This window comes from Accipiter gentilis, chromosome 10 (genome assembly GCF_929443795.1).
Source record: "Accipiter gentilis chromosome 10, bAccGen1.1, whole genome shotgun sequence".
Taxonomy (NCBI): Eukaryota; Metazoa; Chordata; class Aves; order Accipitriformes; family Accipitridae; genus Astur; species Astur gentilis.
The window spans coordinates 14628546-14653082 of record NC_064889.1 but is presented as its reverse complement, the minus strand read 5'-3'; the positions used below and the strand labels follow the sequence as shown (position 1 = coordinate 14653082).

Sequence of the window (24537 nt, the reverse complement as noted above, 5' to 3'; positions counted from 1 at the left end):
AAAAAGCCACGACCATACATTTTATTTCTTCACGGAAGGGAAAAAAGCCTTAACAAGAAAAGGTAAAGTCCCTCAGGCATAGCAGATTTTCCAGTCCTGTGCTTTTCTGCGGTTTGCATTAGCCCAAGCGTCGGCAGCCAAGGGACAAACACCACGGCCAAGGAAACACGTGTGCTCCTCCAGTTGAAGGAGTAGGGAACTGCCCTTCTTTCGAGACCTGGGGGTTGCAGGAGACAGACCCTCCGCACCAAGATGCCCAGTCAACTTTCCACGCGCCTATTAGAACTCCCTAATTTCACGGCCCAAGGACAAATTTCGACCTTGAACGCCGACGATGCCTGCCCGGCTGCTGGCGTTTCCCGCTGGAGACCTGCAGGGGTCACCCTGCCACAGAGCAAACCGCGCCGCTCGCGGGGTTCCTTCCCCCCTTCTCCCACTCCGAGCAGCCCTGCCGTACCGAGTCTCGCCACCCTCGCGGGGCCTTTCCCCGCTCCGCCGCGCCCCTGCGGGCAGCCGCGGGCCGCAGCACGGCGGCGCCGTCGGGCGGGCTGGCCCCGCCAGCGCGGGGAGGCGCCGGGGGCGAGCGCCGCTCCTCGCTACCGGAAGCCGGGCCGCTCTGCGGAGCCGAGGGCCTGTCGGAGACGGGCACTAACGGCTCAGCGAGGTGGAGAACCGCCTCAGCGTAACGAGGCTAAGGGCACAGCCCGGCGGGGAGGGCCGCCCACCGCCTCACCCCGCCCCAAGCGGAGGGCAGCTCCGCCTGAAGAGGAGCCGGCACAACCGACGCCTGCTCCGCCCTCCTCGGGGCGCGGAGCTCCGCCTCGCCCCTCCTCAGGCGGAGCCCCCGCTCGGCGGCCCTCTCGCTACCACCGCGCAGGAGCCCGGCGGCGGCGCCGAGCCGCCCGCCGAGCACCCCCCGGCGGAGCTGTCGCGGCCGTAGCGGGGCCGAGCGCCCGCCCGCTCCCGGCCTGAGGGGAGCGCGCGGGGCCCGGCGCGGCGGTCCCGCGCCCGCACAGCGCTGCCGCTGCCAGAACCCGCCCACCTCCCCCTCCGGCGCGCGGCGCCCCTGCCATTGGCGCAGCCGCCCTCCCCCAGCGCGGCGGCCAATGAGCGCCGCCGGGCGGCCGCGCTGTAACCATCTCGGGCGTGAGTGAACGCGCCCTACCCAATAGCCGTGAGGCGTCCGCGTTGCGCGCGCCCCATTGGCTGCGGCGGCGGTGGCAGCCGCCCAATGGGCGCGCAGGAGCGTGAGGGGAAGCCCCATGCGGCGGGTGCTGGCCTCCCTTTGCGGAGCGCTCTGGTGCGGCGCGGACTAGCTCTGCTGCTGCTCCCTCCTCCTCCGACCATGGCGTTGCCCGGCAGTTGACGTTGGGTTTCTCCCCTTTCTACCTTCTCCTCTTTCTCCAGCCCCTCTCTTCCCCCCCCTTCCCCGGGTCCCGGCTCAGGCACGTAGGCGGCCGGTACCGGCGACGCCGGGTCCCCATACCCCCCCTACCCCTCAGGAACAGGCCGCAGGAGTCGGGCCGTGCGGCTGCCGGACGCGCCATGAACATCATCATCGGCATCGGCGGGTGAGAGCCACGGGCCGGGCCGGGCCGGGGGGAGGCGGCTCGGGGGAGGGGGCGCCCGCCGGCCTGCGTGGGGGAGGCGGGGGCCGGGGCCCGTCCGAGGCGCGGCCTGGGCACGCATCCCCCTCTCCCCCCCCTCCCCCCCGGTGCCGCTGCCGCAGTGGCGCGAGCGCGGAGGACCGGGCGGGGGGAGGGGAAGGCGGCAGGGCGCGCGCGCGCGCACGTGTCCCGCGGCGCTTCCCGACGGCCGGGCCCCTCTCGCCGCAGGGTCACCAACGGGGGCAAGACTACCCTCACCCGCAAGCTGATGCAGGCCCTGCCCAACTGCAGCGTGGTGCACCAGGATGACTTCTTCAAGGTGAGGCGGGCGCCTGCCGGCCCGGCGACGGGCGGCGGAGGGCGAGGGGTGAGCCTCGTGCTTCCGCCCCGCTCTGCGCGGCGGCCGGCCCGGGGCCCGCGGCGTCCCCCTGCCCTCGGCCGCGGCTCCTCTGCAGCGTCGGCTGGGCTGGGCTGGACTGGCCGTGTCGCCGGCCCGCGCTGTCGCGTGTCCCGATCGATGACTTTCCGTTTTCTCTGGGCGCCGTACGGTGGGAAGATAGAGGAGCAGGCTACTTTATCTTAGCCTCGTTACTACTGCTTTTTATCGCACGCCAAGAAACCTGGTGGAGGGTTAAGATTGCTCTTTGTAGCTTCAGGGTTCGGATCTTGAATCTTGCTTTGAAATGGGTATCGAGCTTCCCAGCAGGTGTGCTGACCAAGCAGTTTTTTTCTTATCACTGTTTCAGCCCCAAGATGAAATAGAAGTTGAAGACGGGTTTAAACAGTACGATGGTAAGGCTTTGCTATGCTGTTACCAAAGTGCAACTCAAAAACTTGGATTATTTTGATCCTTTGTGTGTGCTTTTTTTTTTGTACTGACTCTATTACTAGATGATACTTGATTACTGCTTAATGATAGTTGTCTTGATTTGTCTTAGTGATTAGTGCATTAGATATGGAAGCTATGATGAGTACCATAAACGCTTGGATAAAAAACCCAGTCAAATTTGAACGTTCTCATGGGATCAACAACACCCTGGATGTCCCGATCTTACAAGATAAGGAGGGAGGAGACAAAACAATCCACATTCTTATTGTTGAAGGCTTCCTACTTTACACCTACAGGTAATTGAGTGTGACTTCACATATTTCGATTTTTACGTGGTAGGCAAACCTCCAAGGGAATAAAAAGACCTGTTCTAAACCAAGAGTTAGCAGCTAGTATTGACTACTGGCGAGTTCAGGTGTCACCAGTCTGAAGATAGCTCTAGATACAGGAAATTAATGTAGTTTTACTTTTCCATTTCTTGCTACTAATCAAACAGTCTAGCTGCAACCAAACGCGTATCTTTTTCAGGCCACTGATTGATGTATTCCACCATCGATTTTTTCTTTCCATTCCATATGAAGAGTGTAAAAGGAGAAGAAGGTAAGTTTATCTTTTGAAGTTCCCTTGTTAGCCCAGTAATGTCTTACTCCCTTCAAGACTTTGTTTCTCTAAAGCTTTTAGATAAGAAAGGATAAACGCTAATGTAGCTGTTGTTAGTAGACTGTAGCTTCCTTCACCAAACCACCCCAGAAGCTTTCTGCCAAGCGGTTGTGTATGAGACTGATGCTCAGTTTCAGCACAGATCTTTCAATAGACTTTTTCCCCTTCTGGTTTTCCAATGATATGGTTCCCAGATCTCAAACTATCCCGGGGTTTTATATTTGGCTGTACTGTTGTACACGTACACTGTTCTGAACGCAAATGAAACATGTTACACTTGAAAAAGTTGCATTTCCGAGGAATAAGCAGTCAACTGTTTTACCCAGGTTCTGCTAAAGCTTTAAGAGAAGGCTATTTGTCACTGTTAAGAACAGTCCGTCTTAGGAATCCTTTCTACATTTTGAACACTTTGGACCCGCACATCAAATTCCAACTTTTTGGGGGTATCTTTATGCTTGCAGCTTAGGCTGAATACTGACTTTTGGTAAACTCAGAAACTGCATTGGAGGCAACAGGCTCAGGCTAGTGCGTAGAGAAACTGAATGAACTGTCATTTCCCTAAACTGTAATTAGGCTACTCTTGAATAACAATGTCTTAATTTATAGTTCAAGGAATTACACTGTACCAGATCCACCTGGATTGTTTGATGGCCACGTTTGGCCTATGTATGTAAAGCACAGGAAGATAATGGAAGATCTTGGAGTTGATGTGGGTAAGTCTTTAATGACAAAAGCACTTCCGAAAGATTGCTTTATGAGAGAGTGCTTTTCAAACTTGGGATATACATACTGGTTAAGTGCATGAGAGGAGTTGAAGCAGGTGGATGGAGTATATTTCTCTGATACCAGTCAAGTTCGTGCTCTTTAAATTGGGATCTGGCAGGCTTACGGAAACATTCAATTATAGCTCTTATTTTACTTTCTTACTTTAAGTGCACTTGAATGGAACAAAATCAAAGGAGGAGCTGTTTAATGATGTGTATGGACAGATCCAGAATAAGATCGAAGAATTATTTGACATGCAGGTACGTGTTCATGCTTACGGCAACCCTTTTAAAGGCTATGTTTAACAAGCATGAAGCTGTAACTTGAAATATGTTCCTGTATATCTTTGTTTAGAAATAAGCTGCTGCTGGCGATTCTTGTCAGTGAAGATGATTCCCGTTTGCTCTGCGCTGCCTGCCTGACTGCCACTAAAGTTCCAGCTTCTGTGAAGACTCTCAACTCTTAAATTTGACTTTGTTCATATGGTCATAATTAAAAAGCACTTCCCCCTTGTCTGTCATCTTAATTTGTGCTTCAGCCTAGTATGTGGCCTCAGATGATCTCAAGTGCTCTCCCACTCTCCAGTCGATGGGGAATTCTTTTCACTATGTTCTTAACCTGTGAGAGTAAAACACTATAGCAGAACTGAAGCAGCACAACTAGCTTATGTACATACACTGCTTGGGGTTCTTTCAGTAACTTCCTTGAATTTCTATAATCTAATTAGGCAGTAAGTATGCTTCTTGATGCAGAAATTAGGATTGATTTTGCTTTTCAAAAAATGAGAGAACAATAGGAGCTTTTCAGGCCATTTTACTAGCATTCAATTATTCTGTTAGATCCAGTGCACGCATTGATTGTGGATGTAGACAATTCTGTTTAGAGTCGGGGAGAAAATTTTACATATACAACAGCTTTGAAATTACGGATTTTTGTAGAAGATTTCGGTAGTGTTCTGTAGCTCAATGCAAATTCAAACTCCTGTGTATGTTCAGAAGTAGTTTAAGGCCTTGGTTTACATAGAAGAGCACTGAAAGAGCATATGAAGGCTTAATCACTCATAAAAAATAAAAGTGAATTTAGAAGAAAAGCTTGATTAAAAAAAAATCAGTACGATGTGGTCCAAGAGGGAAGATACACATCGTGAGACCAGTCCTTTTTCTTCAAAAGGGTTTGACCAACACTGAGAACTAGTAATTACTTCAAGCCCAGATGCATTATCTTCCTGACAGGAGCTGGTCCTCCCCAGTATCCCCTAGAAATGGAAAGAAGTTGTTGCATCAAGTTTTCTGTATGTACTACTAAAGTAGGGTTTAGGGGAAGTGTTTTTGCCTTACTCCCATAAGAGACCATACTTGCTAAGAGATGAATGTTAGGGGTTTGTTCTGGAAAATCATCTTTCCTTCAGTAAGGTTTTCAGTAGGGCAAGGGCTGCTCTTCTGTGCAATTCAACCCTATTCTGGTTGAACAAATGAACCCCTGTTAATAGCAAAGTGCTCCAAATCCTCAGAAAGTCCAGGTCTTAGTCATGACTAAGGATGTGCTTCATTTGCTCCTACTCATTTTAAGGAACTAAGCCAGAACAGGTGTCTCAACCTGGCTTTTTTTCTGAATGATCACAGCAGCTCTGCCTGCTCAGAATTTAAATACTTACTTAAGTAGTGCGTTCCAATAGAGAAAAGGCATCATATCAGCTTTCATATGGTACATGGTTACTCTCTCCTTGCTCTGGTCAATGGGAAAGGTCTCCAAAGGCTGAGCATTGTAGTCAAATTCTGCCAGAATCACCTTGTTGTAGCCTGTTACTAGCGGGCAGGAAGTATATCCATCATACTGCAATGAAGAATACCCCCTTTTCATTAATCTGAATAAGGTGTAAATGCTGAGGTATTACAAGCCATATTGTTAATATTCATGTTTCAAAAGAAGTTACTGGGAGGTTTCTGTGTTTATAGCATTAATACCAGGGAGTGTGGAAGGCTGCTAAGCCAATTACGATGGTTTAATAACCATAATACTAAGCCATTTTATTTCAAACAGACTGTAGATTTGGTTAACAATGCTTAAATTAGAACTAACCTAGAACAATAGGGCTTTGTGTAATTAATTGCTGGTTATTATTGTAACCAGCAGAATAGGTGATCAGTAGATAAGGATGAGAGCTGGTGCTGGCTTTAACAGTCAGTATATAAATGGGATCTTGAATCTAGTTGTGAGAATTTCCAGAGGATTGCAGCAGTATGGATGATGATACTCAGGGTAGTAGCCCAAGGAATATTAATTCAGAAGGCATATGTAAAATGAAAGCCAAGTCCCAAAGAGAAATTTGAATGTAGCTGTAGGCTTAACATCTGTACTACAAAACCTTCGATTTAACTTCTTAAAAGATTGTGTTCTGTACAGAGGCGGCATGTTTAACATTGTACAGGTCTATCAAGTTGGCAGGGGTTTTCCTGGAGTAGGGATTATACTAGTCAATGGTTTTACTGTAAATAAGTCACCTGCATTAGTGAAGAACCCAGACTCATCAGCCTTTAAACTTATTTCAACTCAGAAGTCAGGGAATTAAATAGATAGTATTTTTAATGGCAGTATCGAGAATATGAATTGTGCAACGAAATTACTATCATGGTATACAGTATTTAGCCACTTAGCACCCCAACTGCTGATGCAAAGCCCTTCCTGCCTTCCAGTTCACACGGTTTAGCTGCTTGCAAGATATCCTGCATAACGATGCAGAAAACATTCAAGGTAACTTTTCCCTACGGTAAGATCTGTAGGTACCTTTTTAGTTGGCAACTGGTTCTTCATTACCAGGGAAATAGTTTTATCAAGCACTCCAGACTGGGCAGCTACATAAAAAAAGAAAAAAGTGTATTAAGGCTTTGTTTCAGGCAGCAATTATTGTCATCACTAGAGCAAACACTAGTAGCTAGGCATTTTGTTGGACAATTCAGCTGTAATTGAAGTTACAATGTCAAATCAGTTTGGGAAGTTTACAGTCCCAGCTAAGAAAAAAAAAAAAAAAAAATTGGAATAATGCTTTAGCCTCACTGTTTCCAAAATGCTAAAGCTTAATGAAACTTGAGCTGTATGTTTTTAGCTTATGCCCACTCTCCTATCCTAAATTATACTTGCTCAGTCTTCCCAAAGACTAAGATTCTAGGACAGTGAAGTTTTGTTTCATTTTGAGTGCTGTAAGGAAAGTATTCTAGACTCATTTGCTGAACAGTTGACTATACCATTCTTCAAGTTACGCCAATAACATACTGTACAGCCTTTTTTTCCACACTCTTAGTTGCTTTTTTTTTCAGTTGTGAGACCATATGCCTAAAGTGTTTTTATATTGGACCCTATGCCTACAAGTACAGAACGTGCAATCCTTCAGCAGTGACTTATCAGTTAGCTGACACATACGCATGAGCTGCTGAGATAGAGCAGAAAGTTTTGTTACTGAATGATGACGGAATGCAAGAGTATTACACTCATTTTATGGTATTCTGTGAACACAGAAAATGGCATTAGTTCATCTGTGAGGCATTTGGAACAAGAGAGCTGTGAGTTAATGGCATCAGCATGGTCTGTAGCTAATTAGTTGGCCCAGGAGACTTGCATCTTTTTGAAAGCTGGAAATAATTGAAGTCAAGACCTCAGAAGTAACAAACTAAACAAGAAGCTTACTGTCACTCTTGAACTTTTCATTACACACACAAACACACACGTGCAAGTTTACCTACGGCTGCAGCAGTTTTTGATGTTGGAAGATTGGTGCAGTCTCCAATACCAAATACATTAGGATACTTTTTGTGTTGTAGAGTTTCCTTATCTACATCCACCCAGCCCACTTCATCCGAGACAGGACTGTTGATGAGTACATCAGGTGGCCCCATTGGGGGTGTGACATGAAGCATTTCATACTAGACAGAAAGAAAAGACACTCAATGGCTAGTTTATCAGAGCAAGTCATACCTGTGTTGATATAAGGCAACAAGCACAGTGTGGAGAGGGGTTTTCTTGGTTTGGTGGTTGTGTTTAAAAAAAACCAAAATGAAACAGAAACAAGTATATAGAATGAAAACTTGCTCTCAAATTTGAAGTGCATCCTTCTATTAACATGAACCTTATCAGATACCTCCATTTAGACTGGCATAAAAGCAATTTGCCTTCCTCCGTGTACATCGGAGACATTCCCAAATTACACTACCCAGGCATACAGGACTCTAGGCATGGTTTATGAAATACTTTTTTCCTTCTCTCCACCTTAGTTTCAAACTTTTTAACCTTCTGCTAAAGTTAGAGGTGGTACTCTCAGGAGGAAACGGCAGTATACAACGAAGCAAACATTATGTTATTGTCGTGTGGCAGTTATGTTACAGTATATGAGGAAAAGAAATAAAACCAAACTAGAGGTCTGAAAGCTCCTGACCTGATGAACTTCAGTCACTCCAGGTTTGTCCAAGTTTTCAAACACAGCTTCCTGCTTGTCTGCTCGAACTTCTACAAGGTTGCGCTTATAGTTAACAGTAATATTCCTTTCCTTTATTATTTCAAGCAATGCATCAGCATACTTCTTAACACCAAAAATGACACCAAGTGAAGTGTTGAACATTATGTTTGCTTTGGAACGTTTTCCTGTCTGCGCAGAGAGATCAAATTAGTCTTTTCTAGTAAGAAACTGTGACAAGCTAGCAGAGACAAGAGAACTAGGCTGCACTACTGAAGAGTTGATAGAACTATTAATGCAGTTCAACTATTAATGAAGTATTAACACTAGAACTCTTGACATACAGCTATTTCACACCATGTTAGATGCTAGACAAGATAATCTTTGCCCTTTCTGAGTGAGGTACTGAAGACACCCCACACAAATTGCTAGTGAGAAGAGGTGGCTGCAATTTACTGAGGAACTGCTGTATGCAGGTTAAGCACTTATAGCAGCTTAGCATTATATAGCTTTCCGAAACCCTCACTTCTATGCATTATTCAGATACTGGCCTAGTAGATAGCTCATGATACTTAAACATATATGAAGCCTGACACTTCCACTTGAAGTTGTCTTTTGTTTCCACTAAGCTTGCTTTAACAGCCTGGCTGAGACTCCTCCTCGTGCCGAGAAAGTGCACCACAAGGGGGAAGCATAGGCACTTTCCAGACTAGCAGAAAGACAAATGGCAACAGGTATTAAGTACTTAAAGCAACAAGAATCACTTAATTCCAGCCAGTGTTATTTTAGCATACCACCTAAACTTATAAATTAGGCTGAGAACAGTTGGATCTGTAGCTCACCAGAAGCAGGGTAAGCAGTTGTTTCCTTAAGGATTCTGAATTCTACAAGTTTCTCCAGTATTGAATATATGCTAAATATTTATGTACAATTCAGTTAGCTTCACTTATTATATATTAATAATAGAAAAAGCAACTCGGTCACTTTAATTTAATAATCCTGAGTCACATTCCTCTCGTGTGGTTTTTGTTTGTTTTAAAGAGAATATGAACGCCTCAGAACAAGCCTTCCTTCCAACTGTGGGAACAAGCACTGGCAGACAGAGTAGAATACTTACTTTTCTCCAGTAGGCCTCTGATAAATACATGATCTTCTGAGGAGCCCCTGCACACTTCACTGGTGTATTGGGAAAAGTGAAGATAGCATTTCCTTCGTTGAAATCTTGTAAAGCTTTCCATGTTTTCTCTACCGTATGAACTGAATAATTGGAACCTATTTTAGGGTGATGAAAACCCTCAGGCAAGCCTTTGATCTAAGAAAATGAAATTAAAGTACAGATGGCAAAAATTTTGTCATCATCACCAAGTATTAAATGTAGACTTGAAAAATAGCTATTTAAGAAGACTCTAGCAAAAAGAAAGCCCATACGTACTTGCTAGTTGGCATTTTTGAAAATAAGCCTAGCAATCAAACATATTTCCATTAGAATTCAGTAGATGATTTAGTAGATGTAACATTTACTGAAATGACTCTGGTCTGCAACATCTGTCACATAAGTGTTCAGTGCAGACCTAGATCCAAGTTTTTGTAGACTAGTGCATGAAATTCAGGGTAAGAATATATAAAGTCACTGCCACATCATCATAAGTAAAAATCATGTTAAAAAAGAAGAAAAAAGGTGTTATGAACATTTATAAGCTGAATGAAACTCTTCAGTAGTTGGATTACAGATACCTGTACTTCCTAGGGTTGTTTTAACTCAACTGTCTCCAATAATTATTTCCCTACTACTCCTACTACGCCTGAGCATCTGCTTTTGAGAAAGGGAGTTGTCCCTATTTCAGAATAATGGATTGCAGAAGTTCTGTGAGAAAACAGACTCATGTTACATGCACTGCAATGTGTTTGGGATATTACAGTCCACACCGGGAAGTATACTGTTGGTGAAGACAAGTAAGAGAAACCATCCCTCTTTTCAAACTGGCCACTTTCATTTTAAAGCCATATGAATCTGTTACTATGAATTTTATTCACTACAGAGTAATAGTGATTAACTGTATCACATGGCTTCTACCTACTGAATACTGAATTTAGTTTTATCAGGTTGTACTGAAGAGAGATATATGAAGACTGAGAGGGTCACTGAACACAATGCAACTCTTCATTCCACAGACCTAATCACCAGAGTTTATCTGGTGTGACTATAGTTAACTAAGATGAGTTCTTGCTTTCCAGATACCTTGGAAGCTTTTCAAAGAGATACTCAAATATATTATCAGGTACTACTACATCATATACAGGTCAGGTTAAAACCACAAGAACCAAATCAAACATCTTGCCTTTGTGTTTTCCTCCTCCTATGTATCACTAGGGTCATTCTTGTGCCATAAAATAGTATTAACATTTTCCTCTGAGCACCACCATATAAAGTGTACAGGAAGCCTAATAGATAGGAAGGGCCCCAGGGCCTGTTTAAGCACAAGCATGGTAACCCAGCTGGTTCCTTTTGAAGTGCATCCTTTAAGAAAGGTGAGGGTGGGTCAAATTAATTCTTCAGGACAGATTTTACTGACTGCTGTGTATTCCTCACTTCTGTTTACATTAGAGATGCTCTGGACTACAGTCAGCATACCTTATTATTTCGTTATTACAGACTGCCTTTAAGTTCTGGATTTAACTTGCTGCCCCATCTTCTGATACTGCCACAGAGATGGAACAGAGCTGTCTTACAAGACCTTCCCAAGGGTAATTTGGGTTATTATATAGAGATCTGTGGAAGGAATAAAGTCATTAGGCTGTCTTCTGGCTCTTTAATTTGTATTAGCGTTCAATATCTTGCAGTAAAAAAAGTGTACTGAAAAGCCATTTACCTTAGTGAATCACAAGGGTACGTAATGCCATTAAAACTAGTAAAAACATGATAACTGTAAAACAAATACCTTTTCATAATGCAGACTAATCCCAAGTGCAATTATCAGATACTTGTAAGATACCTGTTGTGTAAGGGAAAAAAGTATTTTAGACAAAACCCAAACCCCAAAATTACCTCAAAGCAAATTTAAGTTGACTGACAGCAACAGAGTCACAAGGGAAGTACATGGAGGGTGCATTAGTAACGTAAAAGTTAAGCTCTAAGAATAATCTATAGTTAAAATGCTAACTGCATTATATGAGTTATACACACAGCCTTGCTATACATAAAACCAAGTGTCTGGAGCAAGATATTCTATCTTTTGTGTTCAGTTCACTATAAACAGGGAAAAGACTTATGATAATGATATTTTAAGTAGATGTTATTCTAACCTAGTTATCTACAACAATTTTTTATTAGGAACAGATTTTAGGATCAGGTACTTCTCATAAGACTAGGGGAATTTCCTGGCCTCCTAGATGCTGAAGAAAGGTCTTGCTCAATAGGCATTTCCAAGGCGATCTGCAGGAAGTGGACAGACAACTCATGACATAGAATAAGAAACTAATAAGAATAACTTTTGTTTTGTTTGTTTGTTTTTTACATTATTACCTTAATATCATTCTCCAGCCAGACGCAGTTCTTATCTGGATCCAATGCTGTAACTCGAGATTTGATCCACTCAACACCTTTAGGCATTACACTTCCTGTTGGACGCGCAGAAGTTGCCAGCTGCTTTGCACCACCACCAACGAGGGTCCACAGTGGCTGATAGTAATGAGTCTGAAAAACATTCAAATGGATGTTTAAGAACTGTTTAAAGGGACTTTAAGATGAAAGCACATCACTCCAAATAGGAAGCAATGCGCTCTTAACATTGTATTATTCTTAACAAAAGAAGCTGTATAAATAAGAATTTTGCATGACAAAGCTGGAGGGATGCATGCATCTCTATCATGGAGCAACAAATTTCTTGCAAAGCCTTCTAAAAGATGGCTAGTTAGCTTCCTCTCCACACTTAAAAACACATGGGGTTGGAAAAGGGTGAGAATCAACGCTTTACAGTCAAGGAAGACTTACCTTACTTGGCTCAACAACAGCCACGTTTCCTGCCCCTACTTTCCTCTTCATCCGAGCACTCATGGTGATTCCACCAGCACCTCCACCCAACACAAGTACTTCATAATAATCCTTGGCAGCACACCTGGCTGCTGTGTGTAAGCCAAAGGAGCTCATCTTCTGCATTCCCCGTTTCTGCAGCCGTACACCACTACGGAGACAGGAACAGGAGGACACTACTCCAATCGCTGACATCTTTCAGTAAGTGGGAAGCTATAAGATAAGGAAAGGCACCAGTAACAATTACAGAATGTAGAATTTATATTTATTTATATGCCTGGATGAGTATTCAGGGCAAGAATTACAACACTAAACCTTTGTTGCAGCTAAATCACTAATTTACAAATGCACTATAATCAGTTTGGGGGGGTAATATCATGGCCTCCACCAGGAAACTGAAATTTCATAGAACCAAATGAATTCTAACAATACATAAGAACATTTTCTGGTTATTGTGGCAGGAAAATGTATCTGATCCTACAGCACAGGCAACGCATATTCTGTAACTCCAGCTATAATACTACAATCCTGGAAAGGAGTGCCACAAAAAGGAACAAGAATTTGCTAGGCATTGTAGATCACTGAAATACTGAATAAGGTAGTTGTGTGAACATACTGAGTGCCTTTCCACTAACTGTAATATGTCAGCCAAACACATCATTACATTTGTATTTTAATGTTAGGATGTACCAGCACAAAACGCACACATCAGACATACCCCTTCTTGCTGCCTCCCAGGGGTGCAAGCCATTAGGGTAAGCATGCCAAGCTCTACGGTGCTTTGAGCAAGGGCATGTGTATTAGTCTATTCTTGCAGAAGAAGTAGTGAGCCCTAAGCTTGATAGGAAAACAAAGTTCCATGAAACAAGAGTTTACATCTTCCTAGATGCGGGATCTTTGAGTATAGCCAAAACACTTAGTTCTCTATCCATGGTCACCTCTTGGCTTTTACATCAGCAAAGTAGCTGGAAACAAAGGTCAGAAACCTACTTATCCTTGCTACAGCTGCACCCTGTCAGCTGACAAGCAAGAGCCAGAACCCTAAAGCCTGATATATCTCAACAACTGTAGCACTGGATATGCAACTGTGTTACCTAGAAGACAGTCAGGGCCAACCCACATTTCCCTCCCTCTGCTGGAGTGAACAAGAGCTTCTCCTGTTTTAAATCCATTGTTTGCACATGCTGAATATCAGTTTTTAGCTTTTCAATGATAAAACAGGTATAAACTCATTTTAGTTCAGTTCCTTATTGCCATGTTGCCAATAAAGAATGAGTAAGCATTATAACAGCAACTTATGACAAGACTTTCCTGAGTTCTATACCTGCTCCCTTTTGTTTAATTTCTTGAGTCATCAGGCAAGAACTCCAGCTTTTTCACTTTAAAATGGTAGAACTCCTTTATGGTATTTACAGACGGGAGTTTGAAAACTAAACTAGAAACCTTCAATATTTTAAAGAAATCTTCCAAGGTCAGCTTCAAAAATACTCCAATTGAGATTCATTCTGCACCTTCATGTGCTATCCTCATCGCTGTATACCCCAAATTCTTTATGAAGTCCCATTATTAATCCCTACAGTACAATTAATTTGGGACAGAGAGGGAAAATCTCAGAGGTGTCCACTGTAGAAACAATCATTTTGTTTTACAGGAAGTTTCCACGATGCAGACATATTCTTCCCATCCCCTTCCCCATTCAAAATAAAAACACCCAACTCTAGAATAAGTTAGTTTCAAATAACTTAGTTTCGCTTTAGAAGGCTGTTTATCATCTGTCTAGTGCAGACAGTTATTTAAAGATGTGGAAAGACCACTCAAGCAAGGGGAGGAAGTTGTTCTAGCCCTAGAAATAAAAGTAACCTGATGGAGATGTGTCCTGCTTTCTCCAAGTCAGAGAGAGATTAATGGTGAAGAGTAAGTTTTGCAACTTCTGTTTGTGAAACAGTTTTAAGAGGGACATCCTGTTTCCGGAAGTTCATGAACGCAGGATATTGCTTTGGGTTTTATTAAACACACAGAACAGGCACACCGGCCTACTGGTTGACAACACACAGCATGTCTGGACCAAGAGAACAAGACTTCATTTTTGTAATGCTAACTAAGGAACAATTATCCCCTCTAACAAAACAGATTTTGAAGTAAGCATGCTTATAAGCACACACAAGATGCGTCTTAACTAACAGCAGCCTAACTGATGAGAATGCAGTATTATGTTGCTTTGAAGTTGCTTCAAAGTATACAGAAACGAACAATCTGAAGTGTCATTTGTAGACAGCTGTTTTAAAAAGAACAGCAAAATTCTTCATATTAAACTCTCAAGTTAGCAGCGGTACGACTGAGACAGTCAACAACACATCAGCCCTCTACTTTGGACACTGGAGATGAAGGAATGGGGTAATTACAGAACAAAAATGAAGGTAAAGGGGAAAATTTGTAATTAGCCTCCTGAACTGAGCTGAAATTTTAAGCTTTTACAAGACCATTTTAACACACAGCACACTTACCTATCATCCTTTAGACTATGAACAACAAAACACAACAGTTGATACTAGCCTTATGTAGTGTGAAATCACATGCCTAATGATTTGTATACAAGTCTTAAAGCACTGCCTAGAAAGGTAAAGCCTACAATACACTTCTCCACCTCAGTGAGCGTTCCGCTTAGCCTGAGACAGTTCTGCTGTTTAAAACTAGTTCTGTTACCAAGAGAGGAAAATCTACAAATGCATTCAGGACAGTGGTTTGTTACAGTGTCAGCAGCTTGTGTAACGCTACTGCAGCACAACTCACCTAGCACCACATGAAAATCAGGGTGATGTGACTCATGGTAGGTCCGCAAAAAATATCATTTCTACCAGGAGAGCTAACATTTCAAAGCTTCCCTGCCTACCCCCCCAACTCTTTTTTTAAAAACAGACTTTTTTTAAACAGACTTAGCTTGAAGACAGTCAGTGACTGGCACACCTCCATTCATAAATCTCTTTTCCCTTTTACTGTAAGGCTATTTGTTTGCATGCTTTTAGAATAAGTCTGTTTAATACTGAAGAAAATGCACTTTTAAAAAATCAACAGTTAAGACTGACCAGGAGAGCTCAGTATTACTTAGCATTTGAATGCCATTAAGCAGGTTAAGGTAGTACAAACATAAAAATAGTGACTTTTCAGTTAAAAAAAAAAAAAGGAAATAGAAAACACTGTTTTCCAGAGTTAGTGGCTTATATCCCCTTAAGAGATTGAGAAAACAAACCATAAAGAACTGCCTTCATTAAGCTGTACTTACAAAAAACAAATAAGTGACGTTTCTACAAGCATCACTGAGGAAATGAATTGGTTACCAACTATTTTTTTAAACTTTTCTTTAAAGAAGAACCTTGCTGAAAATCGGCTAATTAGGCAATGCATTACAATTTGATATTTTTGTGTATTCTAACCAATTCCAATCTCTATCCAAGAAAATAGCAGATTCAACAGAATAAGCGTGCCTCAGCCAGTTCTGTGCAGAACCCAAACCAGAGCAGCTGAAATCCACCTAACTGCATTCATTACACTTTTTGCTATAACCTACCATCCAGTCTATAAACAGGCTAAAAGTGTAAAAGTTATCTTTGGCTACAGTTCTCCACTTATTAATGGCCACAAGTAACTAAAATCAACCTCTATGCAATAAATACACAGACAACAAAAATACAATGCTGACAAATCACAAGAAAGTGGTTAATTACAAGCACCAAAATTCAACCTCTTCTCACATGCACTTATTGGGTCCACCAGCTGATCTAACATGGAAGGCACTTAGTCACAATTAATTCTGCAGTATTACCCACGTAGAGGAGGTATCACAGAACAGGTACATCCTTGGACCCAAGGGAGACACGCAGAATACCAAGAGCTACAAGCCATTCTCTTGTCGGGTCTATAGATTCACATCCAGTAAACAAGACTTGAGACGCACAACTAGTGCCTAGAAGAAACATTTAACTTAAGCGTGCCACAGAGGCATTGCAGACGACTACACGTTCTTCCTTTCTGGAGTATCTATCGTACGCTTAGCTCCCAAGACTGACTACTTCACTGAGCCTGTTTGTGAACAATCTATGGCAGGGAGTTAGAACAAATGAAGTTGGAGAAGTCTTACTAGCAAGAGTAAAGATCGTTGCAACTATCCTCTTAACAGTTGGCCACGGATTAACAGTTCAAATACTCCACCCATACACAAACACTCGGCAGCTCCAGTGTGCTAAAACACGGCAGGCAGCAGTTTTTCACCCCGATGCAAAGCCTGCACGCCGTGCCTATTGACCTCACGACAGCAAAACTGCTCCGGCCTCCGAGCCAGCCGCCCACGGGTCGAGGCGCACGGGTCTGGCCGTCGCCCGACTCGGACACCCCGCGGCACCAGGGGCGGCAAACACAGCCCTGGCAGGTGCTGCCTTTCGGTAGACCCAGCTCCGCACCCAAGGTGAGGTACTGCGCAGCTCGGCGCCCGCTGCTGCCGGGGACGCCCCAGTTCTGAACAGCAACGGCTGTGGGTGCCGCAAAGGACGCGCGAGGCCCCCGCTACACCCCGCTTCTCCTCGCCCATCCCCGAGGCCCGAGGTACCCCGTCCTGCAGGAAACCCCAAAGCAGGGGTGCTTCCCTCAGCCGCGCTCAGCCAGGCCACCGCTGCCACCGCAGAGCCCGAAGCCCGCAGGCTGCCCCGCCGGGCATGGCCGGGCAGGGCCCTCCCGCCCCGGGGCCAAGGGCCGCCTCCGCCTTCGGCCCGCCCGCCTCGGGCGGCCTCGGCCCGGCTCGCCAGGGCGAACTCGGGACCCTCCGCTCCCTCACGCCACGGCCGGCTCCCGCTGCCCCGCTCGCCAGGGCGCACCCGGGACCTCCGCTCCCTCACGGCTGGGCTGACCCCTCGGCCCTGAGCGTCAGGGCGGCTCCCCGTCCTCCCCTCTCACGCCAGGGCGGGCGGGCGGGCGGGCCGGCCGGCCCCGAGCTGCGGCCCCCCACACTTGCCTGCCTGTTGCGCCGAGCGCTGAGGAGAAGGGCGGGGGAAAAGGACCGCGCCGCCGCCCCGTGCGCGATAAGCGCCGGGTCCTGTCAGCGGGAGCGGCGGGGCGGAGCTCGGCGGCGCCGGGTGCTGGCTGACTGGCTGGCCGGCCGGCGGGCAAAGGCCGCGGTCCGGCCGGAGGGCAGGCGGGCCCGGCCCGGCCCGGCCCGGCCCGTGCGCAGCAGCCGGTGGTCGTGAAGCTTGTTGGGCGCTGCGCCTCCGCGAGGTGCCGTGCCAGCCGGTGCTGCCAACTTTCAGTCGGATATCTGATCTCACTTCAAGATCCAAAACCCATTACCGCAGCTGCCAGCACTCAAAGGAAAGCTGAGCAGACTTCAGCATCACAGCAACTTTGCCTGCGGGTTTGCGTTCATCTTTCCCCCCCCCTAAATGTCCTTCCATCTTCAAACCAATTGCTCTTGCAGCTTGCTGTCTCAAAAATCAGACCTGAGCCTGGAATCCCACCAGGTTAAAAAAAAATACATGAAATATTAATAAACAAAGGTAAGTCAAACTATTACAGTCCTAAGCTGAACTCAGGGTGCATCTCTCCTGCATGCATGGAGAAAGAGGATCCTTCCAGCTGAAGTAGAAGCAGAGAGCAGGGCTGCCATCTCTTGTTTCTATCCAGCTAACTGCAGCCCGCTGCTGAGCCAAGCTTTAAAATGTTTTTCCCCGAAAACTTTACAGGGCCTTTTGATTTACGGCATGGTGACAGCGTGGAGTAATAACAGCTGTTAATCCACTAAGCCATGTTTGTCAAGCCAAAAAAAGTCATGCGAAGATCAGCACTGAGAGTAACATACACAGACAAAATTACTTGTGCCAACTCGTATGCATCAAGCAACCAACAGCTCCAAACCATGTGTCAGGCCATTTCCTTCTCAGGCTCAACCTTCCTCTCTTGGCACAAAGCTTCTGCGCAGGCAAAACTACTCAGCTGATATACAGGCAACTATGGAAAGCTATAAAGAACGGGGGAAAGGCATTCAGGAGTTAAATGGGAAGATACCACAAGGCTCTTCCATTGTCTGCATGCAACTGAGAAGCAGAAGGGAACAAAACATTCTGCAGGGTACCCATCTAAAAAATAGTACCTGTGTCAGTCCCCTGGCGCATCCAGGCACGCACACTGCAATCATGTCCTGCGCTTCTGAACAAGAACAGTTTCTCTGTCCCAGCTCCACAGCTGTCATTCGTTCAGCTCAAGTGGATTACCACTCCTCATGGCCAGCCAGTGGCAAGCTGGCTAATACTCTCAGCTTGCTGTGCCACTTGCCCTATGCTTTATGTTACTTTGAGCTTCTATTTATAGAAAAGAAGCTTCAGTTGCTTTTCTCAGCTTATGTCTGAAGGCCAATAATCATAAAGCCTGACAATTTACCTCTGTTCTCGCAGACGCTCCCTGCCAGGTACAGAGGTTGCTGGAGATGAGGCCATAGTACTTAACATCTGAATTAGAACAACTCATTTGGCCTGCTTGTAAAAATCCACAGTAAGTGACTGTTCTCACAAAAAATACACAAAGAAGCAGGTTTAGCCAAAAGATATCGTTAATTTTGACAGGATACAAGTTACCCTTTCAGAGGAACTTCTCAGTATTTAGTAGTCCCATACAGGTTTCTGTAAATGCTTTCCACAGCTATGTAGAACCAGCTACACCAGGCTAAAATGTGTAAACATAAAAGAAAGCAAGCCCAAAGTCAAAAGGCCTCCAAAACAAACTATTTTTTCCTGTTGCTTGCGTAAGACTTGGCACGTCTAATAGTAGTTCCACAGAAGATCTGCACAACATTCTACACAAAAGCACTGTCACATAAATAAACCCTCCCTCCCAATTTTTGTTGAATGCCTTCTCTTTTCTCACTTCTGAGTGCATCTGAAAACAAAACCCTAATACATGTGCTTCTGTAAGTTTTGAAACAAACTTTGACTCCAATCCTAAATCTGGACCCCTGCCAACCCCTGATCTAAACTCAGCTGCATATTTGGCTGGCACCAGCCTAGAAGTCCCACCTAGATCCACTTAGCATAGATCACTCACTTCAGGCTGACCTAAACCAAAATCACAACTACAGTACCTGTAACCTAATGACCACCAATACGTCGATATCTGAACTTTATCAGGTTACCTATAAGCAGCAACCCTAAACCTTAATCCAGTGGTCCTTTTCTATAGACAGAAAAATAGCAAAATAATTAAATTTGAATTAAAAACCCCCAAACACTTACTAGATCAATAATTAATAATAAATAAATGACCTCTGATAACAGTGCATTCCCATGTAGAGGCAAAGGCTCATTTTTCAGAGCTGCTGAACACCTACATTTTCACAGATTTTCATGGACAGAAAACGTACTGGGAGAAGACACAATCAGTGTCTTTAAAAATACAACACAGAGATTAGACATCTTTGTTAATGAGAGACTTCTCTCAAGAGAAAAAAAACCATAGTTTACAGTCACATGTTTTAAAACACCCAGATTGCTCATTTTTCTAATTTCTAAGAGCTTCCTGACTTCCTGTTCCCAGCTGCCCTGGTATAGTCAAAGTACAGCTTTTTTGTTCTAAGAAACAGCCTTTTTTTTTTTAAACATATATACTTAGGATTGTCTTCAAATATTAAAGTAATTTCTTTATGCTCCTGTGCATATTTCCCCAGAGACTTCTTACAGTCTGCAATTTTAATAAAGAAATTACTTAAATGAATACCTTAACTTCGAAACAGAACACATAAACCAAACATGAAGAAACTACTTGCCTGTAGCACAGAGCCCTCCTGCAGCTGCAGAGTGCTCCCTAACCCTCCTGCAACAGCAAAGTCCAGGCAGGACAAGAGGGTGGAAGCTGCTCTGCGAGGGCTGGGCACATGCTGCCTGGTTGCACACCTCCTCAGAGCCACCAGCACCCCAGGGTGGCTGTGTGGAAGCTATGGGTAACACTCCCTGCTCACCAGGCAACTGGGCTTTCCTGGGAAGCCCAGAGCATGCACCTCCTGGCCTGTTAATTATACTGACCCCTCCACAGGACAACATCTCCATGTCTGTCTATGCTTAGAGTGCAAGTTCTCCAGCATGGGGATTATTCTTCCGTGGAAAGTGCCTACCTGACAGTGAGCACAATCCCAAATGAATTCTAGTAACACTGGGTGATGTAAAAGAAAAGCAGTAATTTCCTCACATCATCTTTGATATTTTTTCTTAGAGATATTCTTCTTCTGGCACACCTCTAAATCATAGCATCTGTAGGGCTAACAAAAAATAAGCAGTAGTAAAAGCAAAAAAAAGTAGAAGCAAAACAGAGTAAGAAATACATTCTCATGCATAATTTACCAAAATTCTACACAATTTTAAAGACTGGAAAACTAGCAACTTCAGTTGAGTGCTGAAGGGGTGAAAAATTGGTTTCAGGTAGCGGGGTGGCAAAGAGTTCGTATTAACTGTTCTGTTATTACTCTGGCAGGCTGTATTTACATGGGAGGATATTACTCTTTACATGAGTTCCAGGTGACAGAAGAAAAGTCTTGCTTATCAAGGCAATAAAGTTTATTGCTAATTTACAGATACAGCGCTTTCCTGACCAGTACATGTAGAGATGGTCCTGCTTTCACAGTAGCACTGGGATGTATTTTCACTGCAACACATGAAACAAAATAGATCAACCTTATCTTTTGTCTTACATCTCGGTGTGAATGACAGTGCAAAATTAATTCCTTCTGTGAATTACTGCTTTAGAGACTACTGCCTTTGCAAAGGTACAAATTTTGAAATTATTCTTCATCAAACTTTAAATTATCTGCTTCATCAAGTTGCAAGTTTGTCAAAGCTTAATAAATTTGTTGCAACTTTTCCAGTTGCCATGCAGGGTGTTCTATTTCCTTTCTTAAACCACGTGGCTTGACATCACTGACGTAAACAGATAGACAGGAACAAAACCAAGAAGGAAATATTGAGTTACCAGGTATGGCCAACATCTGTGCTTTAAAGCTACACAACACTTCATGATTATGGACTTGAGTTAATCATAACCTCCCAGATCTGCAGTTGCCAACAGTTACTGCCTGGAGGAAAAGAGTTAAAATTCTCCACACCAGCACTGTTGTGACACTGTCAGGTAGCAATACAGAGCTGTTCTTTCCATCAGTTTTAGTTTGATCACCTACATAGAGAATATTTGAGAAAACTAAACTCCTCACACCATAAGAGTTCCTGGCTGCGCTGGTATCACAAAGGGATGGTTTGAAGACATAAATTGGTGATGGTGGGGATGTGACTGTCCAGTTTTGGTGCCCATTTTTCTACAGATCACTTTGCCAAGGACTGAGAAAAGTAAAGTAAGTACAAGTGTACTTCAAATTACTGGAAAGCAGCAATATTTGTGCCCAAACCAACTATTTACTTCAACTTAAGCTTACACTTTGATTTAAAAATAAATAAATAAATAAAATAATCTTTGCTACCTTCACATGCTTCCTTACTAAGAAACTTAGTGCATACTGTTTTGCCTAGCATGAATAGCCTTATTAATATTTATGCTGCTATAGTCTGTATTCTTAGAGATTTACATCACTAACTCCAAGTCCTGCAAAGGTTTTAGCAGTAATTTAGTTCTATTCATACAACTAATCCAACAAAGATCAAATAACCATCAGATTTAATGAGACTTAAAAAAATTTGACCCCTACAAGGTAAAGCATTAAAGTGCCAAGCTCAGAATTAAAATAAAGAACAGCCAGCAGTGTTGCAAAGCAAGCAGTAGGTAGCAGAAGTGTCTACTAAAGCATAATTTGGAATAAACCAGCCAGAGAACTCTCTGAGCTGCTAGAATCCCAACAGAATAGCTATAGAAACAACCTTTACATTATTATTTATGCTATTATCACTTAGGTTACAGCACACAGAATAAAACAAGATAAAATAATTCAGTAGCCATTTTGCAAAAGGAAACAAATATTTGTCTTATGAACATGGCAAAACTACCACTATTAGTGAAAAAGCCAGATTTCACTGGATTAAAAATCAGCTCACATAAAGCTGTATGGCTATAGGTGGGGGAACCCAAATTAAGCATCCAGGTTAACAGCAGCAAAGATAAAAGCATGGGAAACCAAGATTCCCCAGTTAGCAATGGTAATTCCTAAATTTGTAGAATCTTACAAAATAAAAATTCAAAGAGTTATTGCACAGTTAAGCATCTTACTTCTGCTGCTATAACTTGACAGTTTAAAAACAAGTGCGTACACTAGGTATGAAACAGTAAAAAAACCCAACTGTTTTAAAGCTGTCATTTTATCTATTTCTAAAAAAGATGCAGCTAGCTGCACCTCCTCATGTGGATGGAATAAAAAGTCAGTAAGAAAATGTCTAACGCTACCACATTTATCTACTTGATCAGCAATTCTTTATAAAATCAAGCAAGACTAAACGTATACAGTAATAGAATTACTCTAGCTGTGCATATTAATGCAAGCATACAACTTTAGATGCCAGTATCATTAATCCAACACAGCATTTACTTTTTATGCATTCAGATGCAAGAGGAGTATTTGGAAGAAGAACATCCTATGGAGATAATGAATTGTAGTTGTGACTGAAATAAGTTAAGAGCTTATTAATTAAAAAAAAAAGTTATATAAACTGACCAAACTTCCCCCTATATATGTTAATTCATTTTTTCCCCTTTATTACAGAAAGGTCATTTAGTAAAATTGGTTCCTTATTCATACAAAACCAAGATTTTACTACAATTTTATGGGAAAAGTTATAACTACATTTTTACATATGTGTATGTGATTCCTCAAGCAAGCACTGCAAGCTTTTATTCATTTGATCAGAAATTATTCCAAAGAAACACTGAAATATGCAACTGCAAAAGCATCAATTTCTATGCTTGGTATTCTGTATTTTCAGTAAAAGTAGCCATGATTTTTGAAGCAAAACAAAAAAAAACCCCACAGTTCTTTGGAAAAAATCCCCCACAGTTTTTCACAAAAAGAGGCCACAACTTGAAACTCTACACTGGATTCTAGATGAGGGAACGTAAATCAAGAAATACCACACGAATTTAATCCCAATTTGGATATTGAGGCATCTAGTTTCATGCTATATTTTAATAATAACTGTTTAAATTCCCAGAATCTAATTTTGAGATTACATTACAAAATAAAATATTTAAACAAAATCTAGTTATGTACATTCTGCTCCAAAAATGGGACTGTGGAAATTCTTTACATTTCTCTTAGAAATACATACAAACCACAGCACAGGTCAACAATCCACCTGCAATTAACAGGCACAAGTCAACTTAAAGGAAAAATACCTGTGGAAAGTTTTAGTCTATTACTGCTTCAGTAACAGCATTTCAGTGTCTTTTCAGACTACTTCAAGTAGTTTGTTCTCCTTGCCCCAAAACATTATCCCAGTTTACCTTGCATGTTGGATGATTACTCATTAGAGTATGTCTTTCACAGAAAAAGGATGACAAATATTAAGAACAGGAAAGTAGTTCAGAAAATTACAATACAGAAGAGTCCAGGCAGGTGTACACTGTGTAAGTCATCTAAAATGGAAGAAAAAGTAAAATTGACTGTGCCCCTCTGATACCTTACCATACATATTTTATGGAAAACTTTACATCGCTTACCCTTCATCTTAATTCAAAACATACCACTTACATTACTACTTAAAAAATAACAGAAAGATAAAATAACTAGTTTGTTAGACTGTAGGAACAAACAGTTTAAAGCTCTTTTACCAGTCTAGACAACATGTACATTCATTTGAATGGGAGTTCACACCAAGTACTGCAAGAAAGCATTTACATTCAGAGAAATGGATATCAACCTCCATTCCACATTTATCATCAGTATACACTAATAATCATCAATTTGGGTGAGGACAGCACAACAAAAATTCTCTTACATAACCCCGAAGTGCAAATGAATCATCTGTTAAGGAAAAAAATGTAGTAGTTTTTCGTACAGGTAACAATTTCACATGAAGGGGTAATTGTTTAATTTTGGTTGTGTTTTATTTTGTCACACAAAATGAAGAAACTACAACTTCTAATTCCACAGAAATCTGCTTTGATCACACAGTCTTCCTGCTGAACCATTACAGGAGCAACAGTTCCCTCATTTGACTCAAATATTTGGTGAAGCACAAAT

At 43.1% G+C, this 24537-nt stretch overlaps 2 protein-coding genes across 7 annotated transcripts; one reads left to right on the top strand and one right to left on the bottom strand.

The window, feature by feature from the left end:
* Positions 1-1244: 1244 nt before the first annotated feature.
* Positions 1245-4387, top strand: LOC126044118 (nicotinamide riboside kinase 2-like). The gene is made up of 8 exons (XM_049813419.1): positions 1245-1571; positions 1836-1926; positions 2354-2399; positions 2546-2732; positions 2965-3036; positions 3703-3809; positions 4030-4121; positions 4216-4387. Exons 1-8 carry the CDS (start codon positions 1546-1548, stop codon positions 4219-4221), a joined length of 627 nt encoding a protein of 208 aa, XP_049669376.1. The 5' UTR covers positions 1245-1545; the 3' UTR covers positions 4222-4387.
* A 271-nt stretch (positions 4388-4658) lies between these two features.
* SQOR (sulfide quinone oxidoreductase) lies at positions 4659-23323 on the bottom strand. Of its 6 annotated transcripts, XM_049813410.1 has the most exons (12): positions 20479-23323; positions 14196-14394; positions 13054-13172; positions 12297-12548; positions 11829-11999; positions 11245-11298; positions 9423-9617; positions 8288-8497; positions 7595-7778; positions 6646-6713; positions 5516-5694; positions 4659-5116 (listed from the first exon to the last, which is right to left on the bottom strand). In XM_049813410.1, the coding sequence occupies exons 4-12, from the start codon at positions 12528-12530 to the stop codon at positions 5059-5061; spliced, it is 1353 nt and encodes a 450-aa protein (XP_049669367.1). In that variant the 5' UTR covers positions 12531-12548; positions 13054-13172; positions 14196-14394; positions 20479-23323; the 3' UTR covers positions 4659-5058. The 6 variants fall into 6 exon arrangements, with proteins under 6 accessions (XP_049669367.1, XP_049669370.1, XP_049669369.1 ...); XM_049813413.1 differs by lacking the exon at positions 13054-13172; XM_049813412.1 differs by lacking the exon at positions 20479-23323 and having other exon boundaries at positions 14196-16920.
* Positions 23324-24537: the final 1214 nt, after the last annotated feature.

Bases quoted from the DNA above. Each gene is read 5' to 3' on its own strand.
- LOC126044118 (XM_049813419.1), top strand. From the start codon at position 1,546: ATGAACATCATCATCGGCATCGGCGG. The intron at 1,927-2,353 runs GTGAGGCGGGCG...TCACTGTTTCAG, and splicing joins ACCAGGATGACTTCTTCAAG to CCCCAAGATGAAATAGAAGT. The intron at 2,400-2,545 runs GTAAGGCTTTGC...GATTTGTCTTAG, and splicing joins CGGGTTTAAACAGTACGATG to TGATTAGTGCATTAGATATG.
- SQOR (XM_049813410.1), bottom strand. From the start codon at position 12,530: ATGTCAGCGATTGGAGTAGTGTCCTCCTGTTCCTGTCTCCGTAGTGGT. The intron at 8,498-9,422 runs GTAAGTATTCTA...CTCTCTGCGCAG, and splicing joins CAGAGGCCTACTGGAGAAAA to ACAGGAAAACGTTCCAAAGC. The intron at 7,779-8,287 runs GTCAGGAGCTTT...CTTTCTGTCTAG, and splicing joins GAGTGACTGAAGTTCATCAG to TATGAAATGCTTCATGTCAC.